General features: G+C 45.2%; 1 protein-coding gene across 5 annotated transcripts; it reads left to right on the top strand.

Annotated features, from left to right (window-relative positions):
• Positions 1-160: 160 nt before the first annotated feature.
• LOC135908485 (nucleosome assembly protein 1-like 1-B) lies at positions 161-27,924 on the top strand. Of its 5 annotated transcripts, none has more exons than XM_065440285.2 (13): positions 161-289; positions 1,239-1,268; positions 3,099-3,169; positions 4,186-4,285; positions 6,551-6,692; positions 7,001-7,090; positions 7,170-7,221; positions 7,333-7,406; positions 8,573-8,644; positions 9,905-10,044; positions 14,170-14,452; positions 25,401-25,499; positions 27,707-27,924. In XM_065440285.2, the coding sequence occupies exons 2-13, from the start codon at positions 1,252-1,254 to the stop codon at positions 27,749-27,751; spliced, it is 1,185 nt and encodes a 394-aa protein (XP_065296357.1). In that variant the 5' UTR covers positions 161-289; positions 1,239-1,251; the 3' UTR covers positions 27,752-27,924. The 5 variants fall into 5 exon arrangements, with proteins under 5 accessions (XP_065296357.1, XP_065296355.1, XP_065296360.1 ...); XM_065440283.2 differs by having other exon boundaries at positions 3,099-3,193; XM_065440288.2 differs by having other exon boundaries at positions 3,099-3,193; positions 27,684-27,924.

Below are 27,924 nucleotides of genomic sequence, written 5' to 3'. Positions count from 1 at the left end.
ATCAGACAGAAACCGCAACCGGATGACGTCACGTCAGTCCTGTCGTGCTCGCACGCCCTCTTTTTAAATAAATAATTTTTTTCAGCATTGCTTTCTGGAATGAGATTGGTCCAATAAAAATTGTCACCGTTTTTCTCGCAAAAATTTAGTGCGGCGGTTATCTCGCCCGTGGCGTCTTGTTGATGTGCGTCCAATCCCTGGCCAGTTAAATACCGCCATTGCGCCTCGTGGTCTCCTTTTAATCTCGACCAGGGAGGCCGCCGTCTTTTGTCGTCTCTGCGCCGACTGTGTAAGTTGGGCGAAATCTCTCGCCTCTCTCCGTTCTTATTTTTGACGTACCCGTCGCGCCAGGTCGTCTTTCTTTCGACATATTGTGTGCTCGGTCTGCCGGAACTAGCGCCCGATGCGATATTTCTGAGGTCAGCAAGTTTCAATGGAGCGAACCCTAACGGAGCGCGGTAAATCGCACTACAAAGCGAATAGCTGTTGCACCGTCCGTGCATTGGTTTGCTTTTTTTTCTACTCGTTCGGGTTTCTTTTCGTTTGCCCGCCCAGTGTTCTGCCTGTTGTGTGGCAGACGAGATTACTTGGCAAGGTTCGCGGTCTTTTACCGATGCCTGCACGGTTAACGAGTGACGAGTGCGGCTCATTCGTGCGCCGCTTTCGGCTCTCAGCTATCTTCGTTCGAGCCGCGTGTTCGACCGGCTTGCTTAGCTCTTAACATCTAAAGCTACGCGCTCTTTATTTCATTCGTGTCGATAGAGATTGTCGTTCGTTTATTTGACAGTGCGAGAAAGCTTGGGACTTAACCTCGCGTTTGCTTTTTCACCACGTGGAGTTACGTCGTAGGCGCGCCTTGGCAAGTGTCGCGCCGGCGTATTCGAGCGAGCTTTTTTGTCCGGCCGGCCACTAGTGAAAAAAAAGCCTCTGCTGTCATTTCCTTATTTAGTTATAGCACTGCGTCAGTGGCCAAGTGTTTCTCTAGAACAATCTGTCACTCGTCTTTTTTTCTGACTTCCCGCCGCTCTTGTCGGGCCGGCCCGTCGTCGCGACTTGTGCCAGGCGCCGCTCGGCTGTGTGTCAAGTTACGTCACGGTGACGCGCCGCGATTATTGCTACTACGTACTACTTCGAGAAAGACGAACGCGAGGCAAATACGCGCAGAGATTTCTTCCTCTTGAGCCCTTGGCTTCCCTGTGCCCTGCGCGTCATTCTCCTTTGCTTTCTTTCTTTTGCAGAACTTATTTCACAATGGCTGAGCCTACTCGGTGAGTTCACGGACCTTCGTTCACGACGCGAGGCGAGACTGAATGAAAAAAACAAGACGTCGGTTGGCTTTTTATTGCGGCTTCTTTGTGGGGGCCGCCTCCTGTGCCCCATGTGACCGCTGGTCGCTTTTCCTTTTATTTTAGTCCCCCCCGGAGACCAGCCGAAAGCTATTAGAGCGACGCACACCTCTTTTACGCGTAGCCTGACGGTGGCATCGCTTACGAGACAGTTCTTTGTTGCGTACTCCGACGGCTTGGGTTCTTTGAGAAACATTCCGTCTTGAGTAACGAACAAAAGCACGTTTGCAGATTTACGTTATAGCTCGCCTAAGGTTCGTATTTCGTTTTATTCTTTTTGCTTATTGTCGGGAACGGCCATCCGATTGGGAACACGAAAAAGGAACTTGATTATTTTAAAACACGGCACCACAAGGGCAGTTTTTAGACTTCTTTGCAGACTCATTGCCAGTCATGTGCGCATGTCCAAAAGCACTCCAGGTTTAAATGTTTAGACATCATGGTTTCATTCAAAAGGTACCGGTTTTGTCGATTGCAGTGTTTTGCGGTGCTCCTTTCGTGTCCTGAATTTAAGCCATGAGAACAAATTCTCACAGTAAATTTCGCATAGCCATGAAGTGTGAGGGTAAGCTGCTCTTGTTTTGGTCATTGGCTTTCCATCTTCTTGAGCCCTGTAATGCCCAGCATATTTGCATAAGCTGCCATGTACTTAGCTTCAACCAAGCTTTACTATTCCACTTGTCGGAATTTGCTACAAGTATGCAGAGTATTTTAGTCATCACCTTCCATGTAACAGCTGAGTATAAATGGTTAGTCCAGCATAATATTTGCATTGCAGAGAGGTGGACAGTTGGACTAGTTTGTATGTATGCATAGTATTAAAGCAGAAACGAAGATGTGGAGACAGACCGCAAGTGCCTAATGAAACTTAATCTGGCCTAGTGCTTGTTTACACTTCAGTACCATGGATAGCCTACAATTGTGCTAGTTAACATACTATGACCATGGTCATTTAAATGAAGCATTGTAGTAGTCCCCAGCACATGTGCACTGCGTGTAAAAAAACTATGGCGTTCATTTCAACTAGTCTTACAGTTGGGCTGTGGTTGGTCATAAACATTGATAACAAAAATGTTAGGGCACCCACTTACGCAGTACTTGCTTCCTGACAGTTTCTACAGTTGCTTGTACCCAGAGTTAGTGACAGCCTCAGAATGCAGTGTGAAATGTACTGCTGTCAGAAAAATTGGATGTGTTCACTCATTCCCATCACATCATGTTAGACCAACTTCTTTCAGTATTCATGTCTCGGTATGCAGGCGAAGAGTGCGTATTCAGTTTGGCTTAATGGGTGGAACTGATATTCTTTGGATGTCGCCAACAATCTCATTCCTGTACAGTTGTGATAAACAGTATTCAAGCCATCAATGTCTGGAACCAACGTTTCGACAGCAGTTGCCTTCATGAAGTTCCAAAGACGTCCCTTATCAAGCCTCTGTTGATCGCTTATCCCTCATCTTGTGGACCCGCACAGTCTTAACAATTCTCGGGATGTACTGTGCATTGAACACTTGCGGGCAGAAACCCTGCTTGTGTGATGCCTCGACACAGCTTGTTTGCACCCTCAGTAGCTGCAAATCTTTAGAAACCGTCACGTGGAGTGCGCATGTACATTGGCCTACAAGTTATTGTGGCGTTAATGCATAGACATAAGAGGCTTCTGGCACATTGAAATGGGCATTCTGCTCGGTGTGCTACCTTACTTAATGCTTTCTTGGCTGGCCAAGTCTCATCTGTCAACTGCTTCCTCAGGGAACTGGAGGCTGGCGAGGGCAATGATGCCGACATTGAAGATGTGGAGGAGGGTGAAAAGAAGAAAGGAGGTGAGCTCTCAGCATCGCAGACTGGTAAGGGCAGTAGAACATATTTTCTTTCTGCGTGCTTGTGCAGGCATGAACGCCTGAAAAATGACCTTCGGTCTCATTGGATGTCTGGCAGTTTGTTGCTGTTATTGCAACTGCTGTTGTGTAAAGCTGTGGTTGGTTGGCTTCCATTCGCACCTCAATAATTGTTTTTGTGTGTGGCGTGGTGACACGTTGACCATTAGGTGTTGTTCTTGCATGCCACGAGTATAATTGTGTGCGATTCAATTAGCTGAACGCTGACTGACCCAATTTAGGCCACGAAAATTTCTGTTGCTGTACTTTTTCCCAAGCTCCATGTATTGTCCTTCATTGTTAGTTATCCAATCACTGCCAAGTTAAAATGTTATTGCATGCAGTAATGCTGATTTTGTTGGATTCGCACTATGGAATGCATTGAGATTCAGTTTGCAAACAAGGCGCAGTGTGGCTTAGTGGTCCTCATGCGGCATGATCCAATGGCACTGAGACTCAATGTGCTTGGCCATAGGATTTGGTCCAGCTTGTGAATTCAAGGCTGCGATTTTGTAGTGATGCCTTTTCTCGATGCCAATGCCTTTCGGCACTCTTCACATTCATGAGTGGTGAAGCGATGCTCCGCCTCGGGTGGAGCGTTGAATAAGGCCACTCAGGAACGGGAAAATCGTTGAAAGGCATTTCTACAATATAGCAGCCCAGCTTTATGTGTGTACTCTTTAGGGCTTGTTGCTACCAGAGTAGGTAGCACATGTCATCTGAGGCCTGACATATCATAGGATGCCTTATGTCTAGTAAGTTAGGGTCAGTGTTGGCCTCTGTACTGAGCGATTGTGCCGAGGTTGTTCTGCAATGATTTTGCCTTATTGAAGTGGTCAGTGGCAGTGCCTGTGAAAGCGCAGCTTACGATGACTATGCATGTTGCTCCTGTCAGTACCACTGCCATGGAGGCTTGTTCCCTTATGCTCACTAGCTGCTCCCCACTTTATGTACTCTTTCAGCTCGCTTGACTGCAGAAATGATGAAAGACCCTAAGGTGCTAGCAGCGCTACAGTCTAAACTTGGTGTTATGGTTGGCTCAAGTTCCGGCTACATAGAAAGGTGAGTTTGGCTGGCTAACTTTTTCTGTTATTTCTTTCTTTTTTTTTAACTTTTAGGTTAGCTCAAATTCTTTCTTGATGTGTAAGTTTTGGTTGATAGCAGAATGTGTGTATGTTGGCTTCATCTCTGCATAGTATCCGTGCACAAGCAGGTTTCTGTACCCCCCTACCTGCCTTTGCTTTCTCTTATTGCAGGTTGGGATGCAATGTGACCCAGTCAATCGTTGGGCCAATAGACTAGACCTTGCACAGCCTACTGCATTTAGCAAACATTTGAGCAATTTGTGTGCATTCTGCACCTATTCAATTTTAGCATGTTCAAGAAACGTAACCACAATCTTGCAAATAATTGGTCTGACAAGCTGTTTCGTTGCTGTGCAAGCTGCATTTGTGAAAGGACAGGCATGTACATTCATAACAGAGCAGATGAACAATGTCCCTCGATTGTTTTCAGGGACATTGCAGTCATGCTTTTGTCCCTGAAGTGTGGGGCTGCGTCCCTGTGTGGTGCTCTTTTTCACATTGCTTATATGCATGGCAGTGAAGTGTGCTGCTAGGTCCATGAGCACTTAGGCCTAGTATTGAATGAGATTGAAATAATGAGATTGTCTTGGATTGTAGCCTGAACTGCTAGTCATGGCATTATGCACACAGGAGTAGTGCACACAGTGTGTAGTGCTGAAACTCTGGTAGGCTGCCTAGTGTTACCTGCTTGATTCTTAATCGTTAACATGGCTGCGTGCAGAGAGTTCATGCTGTTCAGCTTTTAGTGTTCATTGGGGGGGTGTCAATATTTGACACCATTTTCACGTCTGTCAATGTGAAAATTTTATTAGACTTTACTTCCTAGAAAATCTCGGTTCAAATTGAATAGCAACATCTTTACCTGGCATGCATTGCTCCCTCTGTTCCAGTTTGGCTCTTGCAGATCATGCATTGGACATTTGGTTGAATCAGTCCCTTGATAGAACAGAGTTCAGTTAAGTGTGTATATAGATGTGACTTGTGTTCAACTACAGTCTTGCTGAAAAGTACCAGACAATGCTCCCAGTAAGGAGTCGCCTAAAGCTCTTCTCAGAGCCACAGCATAGACAACTGCAGCTGACAGCAGATGGTCTGCAGTGCACAAAAGCTCTGGGAACGAAGATGCTTACTCTTGCACTTAGATTTGTAGCAGCGGGAATTCTGCAGGTGCCTTACACAGCCGTAACACTGCATCTCGCAGTTAGTTTCTTTTTTTTTAAGGCTGTACCGTCATTGTGCAGCCATTGTCTGTGATTGCATTGTAGCTCATACTGAGTGCAGTAGTACATAGTGCATCCACTGAACTGATGTTCTCTTGTTCTGCTTGTGCTTAACAGGCTTGACAAACAAGCCACATTATGATGCCGCCAAAACTCTGCAATTAGTGCTCCTAGTGGCCTTGCCTCTTTTCACGAAGGCTGTACATCATGCATAGTTAATGTACTAAACTTCGCCTTCTAGTAGCATGCCAGGCTAACACCTCCAGCATGACATTAAAGTTTGCACCTCTCCGAGCTTAAGGCTTAAGCAAGCAGCATGCCACCTGTGCAGGTTGCAAACTGGTAGCTGTGTTAAGATTTTATGCATGTTCATATATCCTGCAGACACTTGGTGGTTGGACCTTATCCATGTCCAATTCTCAAAGAAACTGCCAGGTACATCAATTCTAGTGGGATGCACATTTCTCCGTACTGGAGGTTCCGTATGTTGGATCAATCCAGTTCCGAGTGTGTCCTACATGTTGCACTTGAAAATTTTGATCTAGCATATACGTGAAGTGGTCTTGGCTAAACCTGAAGACACCAATATTAAGCTAACCTTTTGTCTTGGTTAGAAAATAAATGGTAGACTTAGTACTTGTTAGCACAGTGCTTAATATGTAAAGTAGTGCCCATAAAAGACTTGTCATGTTGATCTTGCGGCTTGTTTTTGATGACTGGTTTGTTCATGTTAAATTTTAAGTTCTGATATACTGGTCATAAAAAAACTGCTTATGTGGGAGCTAGAACATAGTCTGTGAAATTTAATTTCCAATTTTTGGGTACCTTGTCCATGCATGCTAAATTTCGGAGAACCTCCCTCCCCACCTTTTTGTGTACAACTGAACACGTCATTCTGGTAGTCAAATCGAGGACCATTTCTCTCAATGAAATTTTGCTAAATGCATGTAGCACAGTCGTGCTTTTGCTTTCTTGTCAGTCTTCCTGGCTAACGATGCCGCCTATTTGTACCTGCCATGTAGCCTCCCTGCCTGCGTAAAGCGGCGCATCAAGGCCCTCAAGAAGCTGCACGTTGAATGTGCCAAGGTAGAAGCCCAATTCCACATGGAGGTCTATGCATTGGAGTGCAAGTACCACAAGTTGTACCAGCCCTTCTATGAAAAGGTGCGTCGCCAAAGCAGTGTTGCAGTCTGGGAGAATTTTGAGCTCTAGTGCACGGGCTCGACTTTAGTATGCTATGTGTAGACTAGGAGCGGCCACACTGCTCCTTTTGACCATTTTAGCCTCCAAATAGTGTTCCCTTCTCCTTCGTTTTTCTTGCACACACTTTACATAAACGTTCTGAATTCTCTACATATTTATGCATAGTGCTTGCTGTTATTGTCAAGATGTGGCAGTCACCGAATTTCGGGTGGCCTTTTATTTCTTATACAGACTGTATTTGATAGCAACCTTGTCTTGCTGCAATGCAGAGGCACCAAATTACAATGGGCAAGGTGGAACCAACAGATGAAGAGTGCGACTTCCAGACAGATTCTGACAAGGAGGAAGATGAGATTACGGTGAGATTTGTAACATTGTGTGGTTTCCATCCGCTTAGTCACTTAGGCATTGGCTGAAAACCCCTCTTGTGCTGTGCAGGAAGGTGTGAAGAAGGCCGACATCAATGAGAAAGGAGATGAGAAGAAAGAAGGTGAGGAGAGCATGTTTGTTCTGCAGTGCTCTTGTAAAAGTGCCTTATTGCGTTCATGCTCCGTGCGTGCTGGCAGACTTCTGAGCTTTCTTTTTTTACTCGTCCTTCCAGAGACTGTGAGTGGCATTCCAGAGTTCTGGCTAACGACGCTGAAGAACTTGGACCTTGTCGTGGACATGATTCAGGTAAGGATATTCGAAATTCAGCACAGCATTTTATTTGCATTACGCAGTGCAACAGTATTGTATGGCTGCTTGCATGCCACTCGCTAGGTGGCTTGGCTGCAACTGCTGCATTTCCGTGGGGGCAAAATTGGAGAATGCTCTTGTTCTGTGCATCGGGTGTACATTAATCAACCTCGGGTGGTCATAATTCAGAATCGCCTACTACGTCGGGCCTCATAATATTCATCGTGGTTTTGGCATGTCTGTTGTTGGCAGTAACCTCTGATGCAATGGTGCATTCGAGGTGTGCACAAGTTGCCAGCAGCACAGTCACCATTCCGAACAAAAGGTTTGGCGTTGGTTAGACAGAATGGGTGTTGGCTGGATTGCTGGCTATGGTGGCTTCATTTCAAAAGCGTAGAAGGTACTTGCTTATAATTCTGGATCCCTCCGTTTTCTTTGCTAAAGTGAAAGGTTGGGACTTGTCTAATTATTTAAAGTAACGGTCGTGCAGGGGCCGTATTCTGAAACGTTCGCCTTCAGTGATAGTTTCACCACCTCGATAGTTGCGTTCGATAAATCAAGCGACTGCTTACCCATGACGTCGGCGCGCACTACCGCTGTCGAACACTTAACTTGGCACGAGAGAGTGCAGAGTGGCTTGGGTGGGTTGTTTTCGAGTGTAGTGGCCGCGGTACCGGTTCTGCTGACTATGGTTGGTTACGGCCGCTTTAGGTAAAATAAATTGAATAAGTGTGAAATTTTTATCATAAATGAATCGACAACTATCGCCGCAAAACAACTCGTGTAAGATGCCACCAAAAAAGGCTACTCTAAACTACCACCTATTATCTCTACTACACTCCACCACCAACCGAACGCCAGAAGACTTGTTTGTTTATTCAACATATGTCGAGAGCACCCATCGATACCATGACGTTAAAATGACGTAGGCTGGAACTGCTAGATGGCATTGTTTATTTTCCAGTTTAGCTAAACCCACCAATAAGCACGCGCCGTTGGCAGAGGCATAGCCAAGGCGATAGTTTAGCAGAAGGCGAACATTTCAGAATACGGGCCCATGTTATGTGCCTGCAGCAGAGGAAGAAAGGCTGTGCTTGCGACGGCACATAAAAGTGCTGAAAGGGTTGGTTGTCATGCGCTGTTCCTTGTGAATTTCATTTCAGGAGCATGATGAGGAGATCCTGAAGCACTTGATAGACATCAAGGTCCGCCCACTGGAACCACCAGGCCCTCTCGTAAGTTGTTAAAAAGTGTTGCACAGTAGAAAGCGGCGAATTCTGTCAATGAAAGACATGGCACTGAACAGCAAGAAGCTTGGTAGCGTATGTTGAAGCAGATGGCCCAACCGTTACCGCAGTGGTGGCTACGGCTGCCAATGGATCCGCGTGTGAGAGTGCCTGTACGAGGCTGCAGCATGATCAAAATGGTGGCGATGGTGGATTTGATAATGCCGTTTTAGACCTGGGTCATAGCAAAAAGGTCTGGAAAATATGACAGCAAAGGGATTCTGCATCCAAAATTTCAGTTTTTATACATTGCCTCTCTAGGGTATGTGGCAGTGGTGCGAAGGTGTCCGAATGACTTTGCATGTCCTAAAAATCTGGTGTATGGAAAATGACTTTCACCGTATACATAATGTTTTTGCGTCAATTGTCTATGGCACGGGAAAGTTGCACATATTTAGGTCATAAGGAACATCAGTTGCAAAAAAATTTGTGCCTAGTGGTTCTGAGGATCTCCTTCGTCGTTTGAACTGAAATCTGAAATTCATTCTTCCTCAGCCACTGCTATTAGGTGCATCCAAACGATCATTTGAGGATGACCCGCTGTGGTTGCTTAGTGGCTATGGTGTTCGGCTGCGAAGCATGAGGTTGGGGGATTTAATCCCAGCCACAGCAGCCACATCTCGATGGGGGTGAAATGCAATAACACAGTCCACTCTGGCAAACAAAACTATAGTTCTTAATAAACTAGATCGCACAGCAAGTCCGTAGGAGCGCCGGTAGATTTAAATTCTCATGTGGCCTGTATGGGGTATATATGACATATGCTCTGAGGTGTATGAAGGAGAGGCCCATTCTTGCTAAAAAAATTGGGTATGCGTTAGTTTTGCTTTGTTTAGAAGCTTATATGCTATCTCTACATTAGCACTTTCGACACAAAGTGGTTGTGTTAGAATCGAGCAAATACTGCCGAGTGAATTGGCGGTGTTTTGGTGTTCTTCTTGCATCTTGTTTAATTTGACCCACTGGATAATTTGATCATTTTGTTGGTTCTGTCAGGATTGAATTAACGGAAGTTTACTGTAGTACTTAGAATGAGTCCTTGGTAAATTTAGCAATTGTCAGTGCTACACAGGTGTGAATTGTAATGGCCCAAATTTTAAAAATCCTAATGCCATGTGTTCTTGCATGTACAATAAGTGAATAGCCAATAATTGTCTGGGGCTGTGGAGGAGCGAGGTTTTACCAGACCTGGCATTGATTGTATTGCAGGGCTTTGTTCTGGAATTTTACTTCGAGCCCAACGACTTCTTCTCGAACACGGTGCTCACAAAAACGTACGAAGTTAAGTGTGAGGTGGACGACAGTGACCCCCTGTCCTTCGAAGGACCGGACATTGTTGGCTGTAAGGGGTAAGTGTGTAATTTTGAACACTGCCCGATTCTGGAGTGTGCGTGCATGTGAACCCATTTCATGTGTAGACGCTATACCACTGTACATGATCGCCAGAAAGGTTTGCAAGTAGGCCAGAAAAATTGGGCACGAGTTGCGTGCGCGAGTCTGCACATGATCACTGAGCCAAGAAGCATAAAGCAACTTCCCCTCACCCAAGGTATCCATACTAAGGTGGTGTTAGCATAGGAGTGCTTTTGCCAACTCCTGCACGATAAAACCTTGTTAAATGGCCCCTCACCAGGCCCCATAGCAAATTTTGGTTATATACTGGAAGTTGTTACATGTCCGCTAGGGAGCTTTTCACCATAATCTTTCAAATCGGCTCGTTAATAGCAGAGATAGAAATATTTCAGTGCTGTGAACCCATGATTTCAGAAGGCAAGCTCCACTGCATAACGCGACTCTCTCCACACTCCCTGTATAGCATCCACAAGCGAAATTCCTTCCCTGCGTTCTCCCTACCGGACCTCAAGGATCGCGTGACACATACACGGACCCTTCATATTGTTCTCCTCGAGGTTGCGCACCTCCGCTGCGCGTGAGCTGTTGATTGATTTTGCATGCTGCAGTATTGATTTTGCATGCTGTGCACAAGCACACATGACTAGCGGTATAAACACGAATACCGAGGCAGAACAAGCGGATCGCAGAGCATGATCATGCGCTGGAACACAGTAGAAAATGGTGTAGTTTCAATACCTGTGCACATGACTGCACGACAGTGGGAACAAGCAGACAAAGTGGAAGTACATCTCTCTTGCTTCGGTGTCAAGTGTTTTTCCAAGTGCGAAAGGAAGCCTGCGAATACACATACCATATTTACTTGCATAATGATCGCACGTGTTGTAAAAAAGTTTGACGCAAATTCGGGGTTGCGATCATTACGCTGGTTAAATTTCCCACAAAAACAAACATTTCCTATCCCACACTTGCTGCGGGATGACAAGCAGGTGACTGCTGCTGTCAATGCAGGTCACCAAAACAAAAATGGCGGCTGGCGGAGCAAGTTGAACGCGATTATTTTACTTCTCGTCAGTACATTACGCGCATTGAAACAGTTTCTTCCGTATAAATAACAAATAATATTGTTAATATCGGCAAGTGTGCGACAATATCGTAGCCATGTCCGCTTTGAGGGGACAGAAACAGATGGGCGCGCGTAGCTGCAAGTGACATAAACGCATGGCGGGCATGCTGCGGAAACTGTGGCATTTGTCTTCACTGCTGTCCGAATACGGCACATTCCCGCTAAGGCTGGGAAAATATCTTAGCTGCGTTACAAGCATCGGTGTATGAATAGGGTGCACTTCTAACGTATCGGTGTAAGCGTGTCTAATGTATTTGCCGCTCGCGATTTGTTACATGGAGACGAGAAGTTGACCAAAACCATTATAAAGCCTACAAATAATAAAGCCGAGGCAAGTTTGGTTGTAGCTTTTTTTTTTTTTTTTTTTCATGGAAGTGCGGAAAGTGAAGAAATGGAGCATCTGCATATTAATATTGGGTGCATGCAGACCGCTTGGTATGTCTTCAAGAGTTGTTCGCGTAGCATTCGACAGATTGTAAGCGCGATCATTATTAGCTAGACTTGGCATATGACATCTCGCTGCACAAGTTCAGGTTGCAATCATTACACAGGAAAGAAAAAAAAATGGAATTTTGACGACAAAAATTAGGGGTGCGATCATTACGCGAGTAGCCATTTGCGTGGCAATGTTGTGTGCATTTTCAGGCTTCTTTCGCGCTCGGAAAAACTTTTATGTAGCACATATTGAGCAACAGAAAGCTGGATCAAGAGTTTTTCATGTCGCTCTACAATTTTCTCATTCATACTTTTCATCTAATTGTAATGTTTAAGAAGTTGATTAAGACTAATGATTCAATTAGGTGGAATGCAAAAAATCTGAGTATCTCCAAACGACAGCAGACATTGTATTGGTGATGTCCAGCTATGTGGCATTCGCATATATTTAAAATCTCCCTAAAGCTAGCTGGAATACCCTGTATACTGTTCCCAATCGTGCGCGCCTCGGGCCTTTCCTTGTTCACATGGGATCCAACGGCCAGAAAACTTGCACGATTAGTCTGCAGCAGGGAACGGCGGCGCATCTCGATTATTGCTTATTAAAAGCGTGCGTTACGCTTCAGACGGCACCGCGCACTGTGAAACAGATAGGCGAACATGCTTATCACAATAGGATTGGCGATGATAATTGTGAGTGCCACATGCGATGACCCCGGAGAGATTTTCTGGTACCAAAATAAAAATTGAGCGCGCGCCGGCGTTTTCACGCTTGACGAGCATTGCGGTGAAGCTTCTGCAGCGGGCAGCTATATATTGTTTTTGATCGCATGCGCCTTGCGCATTTTATTCTTTACATTGGATCTAGTCATTTGGAAACGCATCATGCAATCATGTTTGGCGACGTACTAAACATTGGTTCAAGAAATTGTATTTTCCGGGAACAGATGAACCTGTATAAATTAAGCGCAACTCTATTGGGTTATTTTTTGTTCTTGATTGCGAACATTGGTTCCAGGAAAGCGTACGTAACGGGAACGTACCGAGGTTTTACTGTAGTTGCTTGTCATAGCAACGACAGTGGATGGCTGCTGCAACCGCATAGCATGCTGAAGCCAAACATCAGGAGACACAAGAGAAGTGTTATGCAGACCCCACATACTACGGGAATACTGTATGCATAGCATTTTGCTGGCAGCTGGCTATCCAGCATCATCCAGGGCTCTTCCGAGCGTTGCCATATGGGCAAACATGTTTGTGTAAACCATGGGGTTTGTTATTTCACTTCTGTGACAGAAGTGAGACTGATGTCGTCACTCGTACCTGTCATGCCATGCATATTCTGATGTAGATCCAATTGAAGAAACCACGATCGTGTAAAAGGCTAGATAGGTCCAAGTGTCTAAATTAGGCAGAGAATACTTTGCGTTAAGTGTCTTTACACGTTGTTAGAGTGCAATCCACAAGTCAATTTATTTCATTTTAGTATTCCTGTAAACGTTGGTGAAGGCTGCATTGCATTAGAGCTGCATCCACTTGAGATTGCAAGGTCAAGGAACTGCAACAGTGTTGCGCCATAGCAGCTGTCGGGACTGTTATGATTACGTAACAGTGGCACTGCGTCAGGTGGTCGGTCTCCATATACAGGCCTCATCCGCCCCTTCTCATCAGTGCAACATAAAAATGTGCTGTGCTCATTTTGCTGTCATGTTTGTTTGTGTGTGTCAGTAATTACAACATGCACACATTTGTCTGGTATGCTTTCACGATCGGCTTTGCAAGTTCTTGCCAATTTTCTTCCCCTTCAGGAAAGTTGTAATATTGTGGAACCCATTTATAATGAACTCCATAGTTCTGCAAATAGTAAGTGGTCATTGTATCAAATCAGTCACACTTGTATCAATATTCAAGTGCCAATTGCCAAGTGCAATCATCATTAGCTAGACTTGGCACACGACATATGAGACAGGCTGCCAGACAGACAGGTGCGGCCATTACACAGGAAAGACGGGAAATTTTGACAAAATTCAGGGGTGCGATCATTATGCATGATCATTACACGAGTGACATCGCTGTTTTGACCTGTTGTATCGGCGTGCGGCGTGGCTCATAGCATGGCATTATCGTAATGGCACCAAACAGGCAATGCCACTGTAGTGCTGTTCCAAATGAAAAGTTGGGCAAGACACACAGGCATAATCAAACATTTGAGCCAGGTGGGGCTTCAGTATCGGTGAGAAAAATGTCATTGGAGGGGGCAAAAGGAAATGCTTTTCACATGTGCTGCAACAAGGAGGGAACAGTGAGGATGATGGTACCCATGCAATAGTGAAGGAACCATTGTTTTGGATCAGCCTGTAGTAAGAACTGTAAATTTGGAGTGCTAGTAATAGGAGAGAAAAAAAATGCTCTTGTGTATTGGTTCTTATGCTATGTTTATAATTTGCCGTTACCAAAAGCCATTTCTAAGGTGGTATGCGCAAGTTTTTTTATGCTTTCTGCTCATGGGGTTGTGGCCATGCCCAGTTCTCGCTTCATTGGTGTGTGTGTACTTGCGCAGGTGTACAATTGACTGGAAGAAGGGAAAGAATGTGACAGTGAAAACACTCAAGAAAAAGCAGAAGCACAAGAGCAAGGGAACAGTGCGTTTTGTGACCAAGACTGTGCAGAAGGACTCTTTCTTCAACTTCTTCAGCCCACCAAGTGAAGCGGCAGGCGAGCAGCTGGATGAGGACACGCAGGCCCTGCTCGCTGCCGACTTCGAGATCGGGCATGTGCTCAAGGAACGCATTGTGCCCCGTGCCGTGCTCTACTTCACGGGAGAGGCCCTTCAGGAGGATGAGGTTTGTACAGTCATCGCTCAACGTTCAGATATTCAAAGCTCCCAGGTTAATTGCACGTATCAGAAATGGTTTTCATTTAGTGTGACATGCATTTTATAAGACTGCTTGGAATTCGCTGTTCCTTGGGGGTAGAAATGGAATCGCTCTGCTGAACTTCATAAATAGGCAACAACTTTGTGCAGTGCCATGAACACTACAGCAGTTGTGCACGTCAAGACAGAATTAAGATAGTGTATATGCAAAATAATGGAAAGTAGTCCTTCCCACGCTGCAACAATCCAACCCTGTTTATACATTCCTCGCTGTTCCTGAAATGCTGGAAGTGCACTATCGTCAATCTCAATAACTGTATGTGCAGTTCTCCGGGATGGAAGGGCTGTGCCAATTGTGCCAACCTGCGCCAAAACACTAATTCTGAACGAAGTTGCCAAATTTATTAGTATGTGCGTGCTCAGTGGTAGCCGCACAGCCATAGACATACGTTAACTAGCGCTTCAGTCTATCAGTCTTAAGCAATCCGTTTCAGCTTGGTGTCATTGGAGTGTGGATGTGTTTGTTGGCATAATTGTAACTAGGCCACAAGTAAGCGAAAACTGTTTTGTGCTACACAGTGCATTGCTAATCTTTTATAAAAAGTTACGTGCTTGAATATATTTAGACCAGCTAATCGATTTGAACTAGCGCTCATTTTATGGGGCATTCGGGAAGGAAAACCATGCTGAATAAGGTCATACGATACAGTCTGCTCAGTGTGTAGTTCATCAGTTTCGTTATGCATTTTAGTGCTCGATTTTGCCCCCTTTTGGTACCTCTGCGTCGATGAATGTGCAAACAGCTTGCGTGTGACATTCTAAATCTATTTCGCACGTGCACCACGTCCGGTTATCAGGATGACAGTGCAACACACCGACAATCCACACGCTTGCATTCATGAAACTTCTTGGTCACAATTATCGAAATGGCAACCACAATTGTTACTCGAATTTGCACTCTGGCTACGCTATTTTCTGCACGACCACACCACACAAAATCAGGATCTTGCAGCCGCAGAACGCAAGCCAAGGATGTAAAATTTTGTATTTAGCAGCCACCTTAGCAGCCAGATAGATTGTGGTCATAACAAAAGGGACACTAAAGGCAAATGCAAAGTCCACGTGGACTGTTTAAATACCATCCCAGAAACCTCGCAATGATTGTTTTATGCCAAGCAAAGACATATTATGAGAAAATTGCATCTGAATGGTCCGAATGCCTCTTTCAAATTTCAAATCTCCCGCCACCTAAGCGGGGGAGTGGTAACGTTGCTTGCGCCATCACCACCCTTTGCTGCCTGCCGTCGGTGAGTAAAACTGCGCCCAACAGATGGCGGTACAGAGTCAAAACAGCGGTGGATTTGCTGCTGCAGCTGCTTTTTGGTCAAGTGGCGTGGACCGTTCAGGCATCCTGCAACATCACAAGGAAGTCGAATTCTCTGCTACTTGCAGTTTGTGCGAGTTTCATGAGCCAGCAAAACAAGCACAGCACTACGCGATCAGGAAAATGCTGAAATGCGAAAGCGTGGGCAGCGCAGAGGAGAGCGCAAACAAAACCTTTCGACCGCCCGCGTTGTCAGTGGCAATTTAAATGAGTTCTCTTTTCTAAAAATGAAATAGAACTGGACAAGTAGCATTTTATTTTGTCTTATAATATAACAATGTTTTTCGCAGCATGTAGTTGAGCACTAGCAACAGAATTTAACCGAGTGCTTCAATGTCCCGGGGAGTCTCTAATCATGTCCTGCATTTGCCTCAATTTCTCGATAATTAAGGCTGTTGGCGATATTGGCACCTTTGAGATTCTCAAGCACTAATCTATCACTTTAGCTTGACTTGCTGTTTGCCTTTAGTGTCCCTTTCTCTGCTTCACGAAACCACAAACCTACGAAATTGCATTTGCGGCAATAGTGTGGCAGACTACACAAGACCTAGGTCGCTATATGTGTACGCTGTTATCGGTAATTTCTGGATATATTCCACAACCTTTGCATTGACACCTCATTGAATAAGTAAGGTAATAACTGTTCATTAAAACTAAACATAAGTTGCTTGTTCACAATGAAAAAGAAGGAAAAAAAACTCTACTAGCATTAACACAAGCCTATCAACATTGAGCAGACACTGTTGGCTGAAAGCTTTTGGTTTTTTTTCTTGGCCTCATTTAGTTGGCTCATCTGGTACGCAATTTAATGGTAGTTCCTGAGAAACCTGTATGGGTTTCCTTTTTAGGTTTATGCTATAGGCAGATGGATGACAATTTTTCCTTGTCATGAATTTTGCTCATCTTGCAGGCTTCTGTAGAACTGATCTGCCATAGCCTAATAGTGTTCCGCAAAGTCAAGCAAGGAACACATTTTCTTCATGCTTGTGTTTCACTCACATTGACATTAACGAAGTTGCTCCAGAACAGACAATTCATGCTACAGAGCTGCTCCAAAACTTCCTTGGCTGCTTCCATCCCCGAGTTATATGCTGCAGTGCAGTCATGTTAGGTGATGAATCATATTAAGAGTCCAAAGGGGCAACTCTCACAGAACATAGTATTCGTCCGTTTATCACGCGCACACACAGTCTCCAGTCATAGTACAAGCACCAAGACGTCTAATAACTGTGTTGGCAGCCATTCAATATTGTTTCTGATGGTGGTGATCTGCAGCATTCCCCGCAGTCAAAAACCCCCTCAACAATCCTGAGGTCAAAAATTTGTTCTTGCAACGAACATGCAGCCGCAAGAACGTTTGGAAATGATGTCGTAAAAGCAAAGTAACAGGTGTTGGATGATCAAGAATGTGTCTGCCACTTGTTTCTCTCTTTCCTTCTCGTCCCTGCCCTCGAGCTTGCTCTTGTCCGTGCTGTGTACTCCTTTAAATGGCATGTGGACACTGCATCATTAGCAATGTCAAGCTTGCTTTTCTTATTCCTTGTTTGAAAACGCCGTTCACATCTGGTTACCATAACTCCACATTTTTCAGCTACCCTTGGTCACTGCTGTGCCGGCCCGAGCTCTGCACTTTTGCAAGGCAGTGCCGTACTGTTACCCTGTGTTCTGAATGTGATCACTGCCCATTTTGTTTACAATACGTAGCTAGAGGCCTGACAGCCAACCATACAAATATGTGCCAAACATAGGGAAGAATGTTGACCATGCTCAAGATTCATGTCGTACTGCTTGCCGACTTCATGGCACAGGAGCATACGTTCAAGCATGCGCCTGCGGTATTTGGTCTTGACATACTGAATTATGCCTTGGTCCATTGGTTGAAGGGCAGATGTGTTCGGCGGCAAGAAAACAACTATGTTGTTCAGTCCGGTGACACTGTTATGCGCACTGCACTTGTCCAGCACCATTAATACTTTGTGGTTCTTTGCAGAAAGCTGTCGTTCTAACTTCTGCATCCAGCCTCGAAAAATTTCGGGCGTCATCCAGGCCTTCTTATTCGCTCGGTATTCCACCAGATGAGCAGGCATGTTCTTAAAGCACCGTGGCTTTTGTGCCTTTCCAATGACAAGCGGCAAGCGCTCTGTTCCTGTCGTGTTGGTGGCTAAAAGAATGGTGATGCGTTCCTTGGATCTTTTGCTACCGATGCACGGATCTCCTTTCATGGTTAGTCTTGTCTAGCAAAGCCTTGAAGAAAGGTGCTGTTTCACCAGCATTAAATATATCATTTGGATCGTAGGTGGCGATGTGTTCGAGCCGCTGAGCATTCTTCCAGTTGTTGGCAACGCCTCCGTTGCCAGCACCTCTTTCACCACACAGTCTTAAAAACGAGGCCATGTCGCTCTGTGAAGTGCGCACACCACCATGGTGAGGGGTCCACTCAATGACAGGTTTGCATTACGCGAGTCGACCACCGACCAAAGCAAAGCCTCTTCCAACTCTGGATGAGCTGCTATTTGCAGACACTTTCGCGACGCTCGAAAGAATTTGTTCATTTCTCACATACATGCTCAAGGTACTTCTTTTCACGTCTTACTTCATGGCTTCTTGTCGAGAGAGCCTGTCCTTCAGGGCCCGCAAAATTTCCATTTTGGTAGCCAAGTCCTTGGCCTCATATTTCGGCCGCTTTGCCGGTGTTGCCATTGGCGGAGAATGCAATGACACGGGTGCACAACAGAAAAGCACCAATAAAGTTCAATAACTGAGCTGCGCTAAATCCAGTGGTCCGCGGCAAAACAGCATGCAAGGATGTAGCGCACAGACAGCAACAAAGCGACAAAATGGCCCCATCGATAACGCTGACACATGCAAAAACAAGGAAAAGCGTCCATCCAGCCACAAGTTTAGCCAATTGGATTGGGTTGACCAAGTTTCAGCCACTTGATGTCAATGGCAATGCTGCGTTTGGGTATCACTTTTGTGTTGCATTTGCCATATTTTCGTTTTCGAGTCTCAGTGGCTGCCCGAAATCGTCCGAATTATCCGAGGTGGGCTGGAATCCGTCCAAATTAACGAGAGTTTCATCCCATAGACTACTATATATAATTGGTGGGACCAGGCGTGAAGGTCGAATTATCGGATTTTCCGAATTAACAAGCTTTTGCTGTATTAGGTATGTTTTCAGTGGACAGCATTGTATAGCATGTGATGCATAGTGCAGTTACTGTATATAAGGCTCCGTTTAGGGAGTCGGTTGCACCAAGGTATGCCATCTTGGACTTCAAAGTGATGCAGGAAAGAGGCCTCCGTGCACATAGAAGGCACTTTCACTTGGCAATGCCATCAGCGGATTTTTTTTTTTCATTATTTCTTTAGTACAAGTCGATCGCTCAACTCATGAATACGAAGCTGAATTTTGTTTATGTGCCTTATCTAATGATTACTGAAAATGCAGTGTGCGACCAACACACACTAGCGCATTGTGGCACCATCTGTGAGCTTTTCCATTTTCTTTGCAAAGTGTCAAATATAATGCTTTGCTTTCATAGATGCTATCATTCTTAGGCATGCATGTGATGGGGCTCGCGGCAACTGAAAAAAGTGATTGCTCGTATTCCAACAGTCAAGTCTCGCATTCCGTGTGTAAAGTATGAAAGTAAATACAACCTAGGTGGATGACTTGCGAAATTGCATGCAATCATCATACATTGTTTGCAGTAACCCCGCTTTGCACCACTGTGTTGATTCTGATTCCGGTATATTCATATTGCATTTTACATGTTATGGACAAATTCAGCCGTGTTTTGGGTCTCGTCTGTAGCAGACACGCTAAGTCTGCATGCCTTATGTGCCTATTGTACTAGCGAAGTTCCCATGGTTACTTTCAATTTTGCAACTTCTGCAGTGCCATGCTTTGGCAAATGCATGCTTTTGATAAAAAAGGATGCACTTTTCTTTTTGCACTTCATCATAATGCAAAATGTGCGAGTGCATCACGTGGCATTTCTAAAATTTTACGAGAAGAAACCTGCAAACACATCTATCAGCTAGCAGCATTAACAGCGATAAGAATACAGTAATAACAATGCTGCTGTCAATTGCGCTTGGTCGGGCAGTTCCTGCAGTGTTGCACCACTGCGCTGCGGAGCCCAGCCTTACATGATGCATACAGTAACTCTAGCATAAAGTTGGAAGATGTACCTGGCTAGTGTAGTATGCTAAGCTTCTTTCTTGCACTGTGACCTTCGCAGATGATGGACCAAAAATAGATATGGGCTTCATGTTGCAGCTGCATACCTGCCAACTCTTCTAATTGCCTGGTAGACTCCAAGTGTAACGACACAACCTGAAATTTTTTAGGGAATGGCCCTCACCTTGTCAAGAAACAGAAGTTGTGGAAATAAGTACGCTGTATGCAATACAGTCATAGCAGCATGCGCTGGGCACCTAGCCGAAGGTGAATTCGAGCCAAAGCTTGGGGCTGGTTTCATAAAGGCATTGGGTCTGTCGTGTCTACAGGGCACCCTTCGTTAGTTGCCTTGGAAAGTCGTTTGCGGAGCTAAAAGTATACAGTACTTCTTTTAAAGATCTTAAATGGGAAAGGTGTGGTGCTCAACAAAGATCGAAAAGTGCAAGAACATTGTTTAAAAGCTTGAGTGGCGCATCTGATGCTGGGCATAATGCACAGTAAAATGTTTAATTTGGAACCAAAACAGATGAGCCTGCTGGAGTGATGTTGGAAACAAAGCCTGCTGAAGTGATGTTCCCAATGCTCTAGTATTTGGATCTTGAAGCAATTAACTTGCATTCTCCAGTGTAGTCGATGCTACCTATTTACAGTGGAGCCCCATTGGCATGTTCCTCAAGTTCGTTTTCGTGGCTGCTACCTCATCACACTTTCATGGTTTCAACATAAATCCCATAGGCTCATATGTGCATTGCATTTGAACGCAACAGTCTCGTCACTTTAGCGCTGCAGCTGGGAATTCACTCTCATGCATTGCTACGAAGACGATACATGCATACTTTGCAACAAGCGACCAAGTTAGCACAAGCATATTGGGAGAAAACGTGCACAGAGTGCTGGGCGAAGTCTCTGCCCAGCACCTCCTCTATTTTTCAATGCCAGCCAGATACGGCCGATCCAACAATTCACCACCCTCTCCTATCGTCCTTTGCTACTCTCCTCGGCGGTTAGCTTTCGCACCTGCTTTACGGTCGTGAGGGAGAGTACCATCTGGGTGGCGCTTCACAGCGGAAGACGGAGGAAGGCTGACAGACTCGCAATAATCTGACACCTGACACACAGGGACGGAGCATCTACCACCTCTCGTTGAGAACGGCAGCAGTGCACACTCAGATGCCCGCATTATGCAAGCAGGCGTACCATCTGGGTAGCGTCACATCACGGCAACTCTCTGAACTAAGGTGTACCAACGGCCCTCATTGAGGAGCGAGGGACTGCGCTGGCATTGAAAAAAAGAGTAGGTGTTGCTCCTACCAGGAACCGAACCCACCGTGGTTGCTCAGTGGCTATGGTGTTGGGCTGCTGAGCACGAGGTCGCGGGATCAAATCCCGGCCACGGCGGCCGCATTTCGATGGAGGCGAAATGCGAAAACACCCGTGTGCTTAGATTTAGGTGCACGTTAAAGAACCTCAGGTGGTCAAAATCTCTGGAGTCCGCTACTACGGCGTGCCTCATAATCAGAAAGTGGTTTTGGCACGCAAAACCCCAGATATTATTATTACCAGGAACCGAGCACAGGGTTACCTATTTTGGGTCTGGCAAGGGTGCATAATTGCTGGTCCACTTCAGTCAGCTTCACCACATCAGAACCATTTTATGTGTTGGGGCACATTACCAGTGGAAAGGGGGCCAGTGTCACGCAACATTGCATGTCCCCGTAATTATACACGTGTGCATATGCTGCCCCCAGGCACAGTATGAGCCCCTAGACGTCTAAGTACTGGCAGCCATTTATAGCTGTTTCTGATGTAGCTGTGCCGCTTCACGGCCTTCCTCACTGTTAATTTCCCTCTTCAATTCGTGCACCAGCCACTAGGGCTTTCTCCCGAGCATGAAGTCAACTGTTCATTTCTTGGCCATTGCAGCTGCATTTTGAAGTTTACAAAACATGCTCCTGCTATAAGCTTTATTACATATTAAGGGGGGAGGCTACACTTGAAATACAACTTTTTTATTTGTGGACAGATCTGAACGAAATTTTCACACATTGTGTATTTTAATATGCAGATTCTAAAAATATAATTAATTTTGCCACAGTATAAGTAGTTTCTGATATATTCTAAAAGCATTGTATAAGCTGAGTCCTTTGTTTGGAGGAAAATTAGCATCTAAACAGAAAACCTTAACACAGTAATTTGAGTATAAAGTCTATCTAGGATGTTCAGGGAGTGCCATAAGGTATTATTCAATGTTCTAGGCTAATCTGAGCAAGAGTTAGAGCTCATCAAAGTTGTGAGAAAAAACTGCCATTTTGGCATGTCAAGCATGTGACCCATTTCAAAAACTTTTTGAGAAGAGTGCTGCTTTGAAAAGGTGCATATCGCTTACTGCATACATTTATCTTTCTGGCAAAAAAAAAAATTACGTTGGTAGCTGAAATAGGACAGAAGCTGTTTTACCTCCAAAATTGGAAGTCTGTCGGAATTGTTGTTTTGAGAAATCAAGGAAAAACATTCTGCAACATCTTTATTGAGAACATACCAATAAAATCTCAAGGAAATTCACCAGGGGCATAATCTGGATACATCCTATCTTTTTGCCGCTTTTTGGCCAGCTTCCTTGCGCTCAAACAGGCTTCTCGCTTCTTGCTGGAGTTAGCACTTCGACATGCTTCGACGGTCTGGCGCTCCGGACGTTTTCCGGCGCTCGCTGCGCGCTCGCTACTTTCTTCAGTCGTGAAGGAAACGGTGCGTGCACGATCTGTGCCAACACGCGTGGCGTGGGCGGACGAAGAGTTGACGCTAGACGCGCCAGTTTGCAGCTCGGAACTCGATCCGGTAGAATGTCCAGGCAGACCAGCTACCGGCAACTCCGCGAGTATGACAGGCCTAGCCGCCTTCCGTCGCACATTGCACAGCCGCTTTACGCGTAGCAGCCTTGAGACGACAATCTTTTTCAGCCACCCGGGCAACGAAATGAGCATCTTATCAAACGTCGCGAAGCAAGCGGCTGAACAAACGTAGACAGCGGCGCGATGAAACCAGAGATAAACAAACGTAGCGAGACGCGAGAGCGGTCGAGCGCGCGCCGACGAGCACCGGACCAATAGGAGCGAGGCGCGCGGGGGTGTGCGCGCTTTGGCCAATCGGCGGCACGGACGCATCCTCCAGAAATGACGCGATAGCGTCGGTTTCCCTTCACCGACGCCATTTTGAACGGGTGCAAAATGCGCACAAAGAAAACAGCTTCAAAACAAGCGCAACATGGCGGCCATCGGCCACCGCGTTCGCGAATGGTGACGGCGCGAAGTTTGAACATTTTTGACCAAATTTTGCTGATTTCGCGTTCACCCTGGCCCCTTTAAGCGCGATTTTTTATTATTTTCCGATTAAATTTAGCTTCTAGATTTCGCGGAGGGATTCTTGAATGTATAAACCTAGCGAAAATGCACTTTTCCGAAAATCGACTTTTTTGTGATTTTTTGCCGTTTCAAGACCCGCGTCCCCCCTTAAGGACTCCTGGTGTTGACCACCCCAACCTTGCTGCGACATTCCTTAGACATGGCCACTGTGTTACATAGGAATCTTAAAGGGCCGCTGAAACGGTTCGGACAAATTTTGTAGACACGTAGGGTACAGCTTAAGTAGAATATTTGCACCACAATTTAAGTGAAGCGTTATGTATTAATGGAGCTACAAGCGATTAGAAGTTACCCTCCTCCCTAGCTATGCTTTTCCTCCTCAACTCGTTCGCCAAGTGAGTGGGGCTAAGCTCCGCCTTCACTGGTTCTGTGTCACATCGGCCACTTCCGGTTGTTTTGGAGCCCGCCCGCGCGAGACCTCTCCGCTAGCCGCTTCGTCGTCGACCCCAAGCGAGAGCTATCGAAGCAGCGTGCAACGCAAGCATTCTGTCGTAGCGCCGATTGTGTCTTGTATTCTGGTAACCACAGGCAAGCTGGTCATTTCGGCAAATGGCTGGAGGCATAAACTCAAGCTGATGAAGGAACTTAAGTGTAGACGTACGTGAGCGGCCTGATCGGTCTGCACGGTCCAGACACTTGTTGGCGCAGTGCTTAACCTGCCAAACAAAGCGCTAATATTGCTCTAACCAAGTGTAAAACATTTTAAACATTTGTAAAAACAATGTGTTGATGATTACACTCCTGTGAAAAATACACACCAGCAGCAAAGAATACACTTCGTTGCTGCTACTGGTATGGTTGAGCTCTGTGCCACCAGGTAGCTGCACCGTGCAGACTATTCACACCCTTCTGCTCATCTCATGGCTCATCCTGTTACGACACAGTCAAGCGGCCAGACCCTGTCCCCTTGCGCTTGCCGCAATGACGGACTCGCGAAACGCTATTGCGTTAGTAATCTTCCGGTGTAAAGTGACGGCCACAAACGCGCAAATTCTGGTGCCGATTGGATAGCGGCAGTCCGATGCACAGCAGCCAGTTCGCTCGTACGCTGCCTTGCAGAAGGACACGATGTCACAGCTTGACATATTGCCAGTGGCTACGTTTGCAGTCGACAAGGCAACAAAATCTAATCGTAGTGCTTGCGAAAAGTCTGAGACAGACTCTGACCGCAGAGCTGTCGTCAAAATGGAGTACGTAGTACACAAGCAGACGACCATTGATGTTTGCCGGAAGGGCTTAAGTGTACTGAAAAATTTTTCTTGTGCATTCTATTTATGTTACTTTCTTTTTATGAAAACAAATTAACTAACATTCCAACTATTATGAAGATCATTTGTTTACCATAAAGTTGGAAAAATCATCGATCACGCGCCCTGGTCAGCCAATCGGATAGCTCGCCCCACTGACGTCATATGGGTGATTTCGGTCATATGGGTAGGGCGGCTTAAAATCGCTGCCGAGCGGTGTGCTGCGATCGGCAGCGATGTGCATTTTTAAAACCTTATAATAAATTACACGCTTTACGCGGAGCACTTAGATGTGTCAATTATCAGAAAGACCTACAATAACAACTCAGTACGTTTGTAGAAAATCGTCAAAAGTGTTTCAGGGTCCCATTAAACCAAATCAATTTCCTCTTCAAAAGCTGCTCTTATACTTTCTGCACCTATCCATACTAAAGTTTTGTACAATGACTTGATGAGTCTTGATAGATGTATTTAGCAGATTGCAAAAATTTGTAGCGCACAGCGCTTGTGGGTTCTTCAGTAAAATTGCATTTTGGTTTTGCTGTTGGCACAGGTCGCTCTTATGCCAGAAAATGTGTTGCGACATTGCACCTTTTGGTTCTACATAATTGGGTTCTTCAATTGTGTTTATCTTGTAGAAGGTGTGTGTACCATGAAATATTTCATTTCATTTGTTTTAGTATGATGAAGATGAAGAAGACATCGATGATGAGGAAGATGATGACCAGAACGAGTTCCTTGACGAAGATGATGAGAATGACCCAGACTATGCGCCCAAGGTAAGAGTCGCTGTTCTTTAGTCGTTTTGTTAGTCCTACCGCTTTGCACATTGCACTAGCCATGAGCCTCTCTGCTTGCTTGCGCTTTTATTGCTTACATAAGTTGCATTGTAATGCTGTTGGCTCTTGTGCCTCGCACATTACCTGGTAGCACCCTTAGTTGTGCAAGGGTCACATTTGGATAAGCATTGAAGTTTGTTATACTAAATTTGCTTTTTTGGGCTTATTGAAACTCTTTGGTGCACTAAAGCTTTGGAGAAGGAGCATAGGTTGTACCAGACGTGCAAACATCACTGTAATAAACACTTTGCCGCATCTCCGCCATCCTTCCCGTGACACGTTTGCAATTTCCCCCAATATCTTCTGCAAATTACCTACTCTGCTGCCTTAGTTGCATTCCAAGTTGACTTTCTTATGCAGTAGTTCCACAATGTCTCCCTCTAAATGTAGTTATCCTTTAAAATTAACAGCATCACTCCAAAATAGAGTGGTCTGCTTAGCAGTGGGAGCTGCACATAGATCAACATGCAAAATGGCCACAGAACACAAACGTTAAGCAGCCCGAATTTCACTGCCTTCTGCATTCGTCCCTTGTTTCACATAAGGAAGTGCTTATTATGCCGCCAGTTTGTGTAGTATCCTGCAGACACTTGGTGGTTGGACTTGATTTGTGTCCAATTCTCAAAGAAACTGACAGGTACATCAAAGTTATAGAGGGACACACATACTCCGTACTGGAGGTTCCGTATGTTGGAGCAATCCGGTCCCAAGTGTGTCCTACATGTAGCGCTTGAAGCTTGAGGGGAATGCTGCCAAAACTGAGTGATGTAGTATAGTGTTGGCATATTTCAATATGGTCAGCATAAATCTGTCCATTATCTAAAAGGCTGGAAGGTTAAGGCTTGATTTAGGGCTTGTTTCATTTGTGCATGTATTGCTTGACTAGGTAACGCACAAGACGACCGTGCATGCATTTGCTTTGGTTGTCTTGCAATAACTACAGTGCTGCATTAGAACTTCAGAATTGCAAAGTAGCCAAATTGTTGTGTATTCGTTTAAAGGGAGCCAGGAGCTCATCAGGCATTGCTTGCCTTTTGTCTCTGCTTCTTTTACACCTTGTCTAAGGCCAGACAGCAGGCGTGTTCTCGCAAGCCAAGATCTGCAAAGCTTATAACATGTATACATACGACATCAGGGCACGCATAGTAAAATTTGTCAGCTGCTTAAACACCCACCCCTCCTTAAAGCATTTTAGTGCTATGTTGTAGCCAACTTGTGTATTTTGGTTTGTTTCTTGTAGTTCTGTGGATCTGTCCAAAAAGAATGTGTTGTAGTAGTCTTGTACAACAGCTTTGGAAAGCTGATCTTAATATAAGGCGCAATTTCTTGGGTATTAGAAATTGGGTTTGCAACATCTTGAGATTTGTGCACCTTGAGGATTCTTTGTAATGTGGCTTGCACTAGTACTTGCAAGAGCCATTTTGAGTTGATTGCCTGCATAAAATGTGGGGGTACATTTAGAACAAACCTTTAGTAGCAGTTCCTCCTTCCTCTGCAAGCTTCTGCTTAGTGTGCACTCCCATTTTAATACTTGCTTTTTAGCCTTCTGTACAGCTGCTCACAGAAGTTCCTAAAACAAGGAAGCCTCAAGAACAACAAAATATTTTCTCAAACTAAAACACAGCTTGCTGCATATTTTGCACTGCTGGCCATTCATAGTTCATTAAACTGGATGGTGTGGGAAAGGTCACTAAGGAGGCACTGCTTCTCATGTTGATCTTGCGCGTGCAGTTGTGGCATCAGCGACCTTTTGTTGCTTGTCACTGCTGGTTATCGTGAAGTTGCATTAAACATTGAATAAGCAGGAGCATGAAGCAGCTTCCAAAATCTGCCAAATGTAGTGGAAATTTCACTAGAAAGTATCTGTAAGGGCTTATGCAAGCCTCAGCAGGAGGATACCTTTGAGGCACATTACTGTGCACCTTGGTTCAGGTTGTGTGGGTTAGCTGTGGAGGACTTGCCTTCCATTTTGATGGCTTCCGTGTTTGGAAGGGTTGTGCGCACCTGTTGCAAACTGGAATGATGGTAGCCTTCACTGCCGAGCTTTGGGTGTTGTGCATGGCTTGCTGTCCTGAACCCCCACTGCAGGCTTGACTTTGATTACTTGTGCTGTTTTGTTTTCAGTTGTGATGTCTTTTGCTTCACAGAGCACCAAGAAAGGGGAGCCTCCAGCAGAGTGCAAGCAGCAGTAATCTAGATGTGGCTTAATCTTTTTTAAGGACACATGTACCCTCTCTCCCTTCTCTGTATGTCAGCTGAGGTTTGAAATTGTTATATAAAAAGTTTCCTTTCAAACCGCGTATTTACATGTTGTCGCAAGTCTCTTGCAAACCAAATTGAAAATAAACCTCGTTTACAAACCTTG

Source organism: Dermacentor albipictus, chromosome 3 (genome assembly GCF_038994185.2).
Source record: "Dermacentor albipictus isolate Rhodes 1998 colony chromosome 3, USDA_Dalb.pri_finalv2, whole genome shotgun sequence".
In the NCBI taxonomy this organism is placed as follows: Eukaryota; Metazoa; Arthropoda; class Arachnida; order Ixodida; family Ixodidae; genus Dermacentor; species Dermacentor albipictus.
Note: the sequence above shows the minus strand (reverse complement) of the source record. Positions and strands in the feature narration are given on the sequence as shown.

Excerpts from the sequence above, each read along its gene's own strand:
- LOC135908485 (XM_065440283.2), top strand. Across the intron at positions 6,693-7,000 it reads ACCAGCCCTTCTATGAAAAG|AGGCACCAAATTACAATGGG; the intron begins GTGCGTCGCCAA and ends GCTGCAATGCAG. Across the intron at positions 7,091-7,169 it reads AGGAGGAAGATGAGATTACG|GAAGGTGTGAAGAAGGCCGA; the intron begins GTGAGATTTGTA and ends TGTGCTGTGCAG.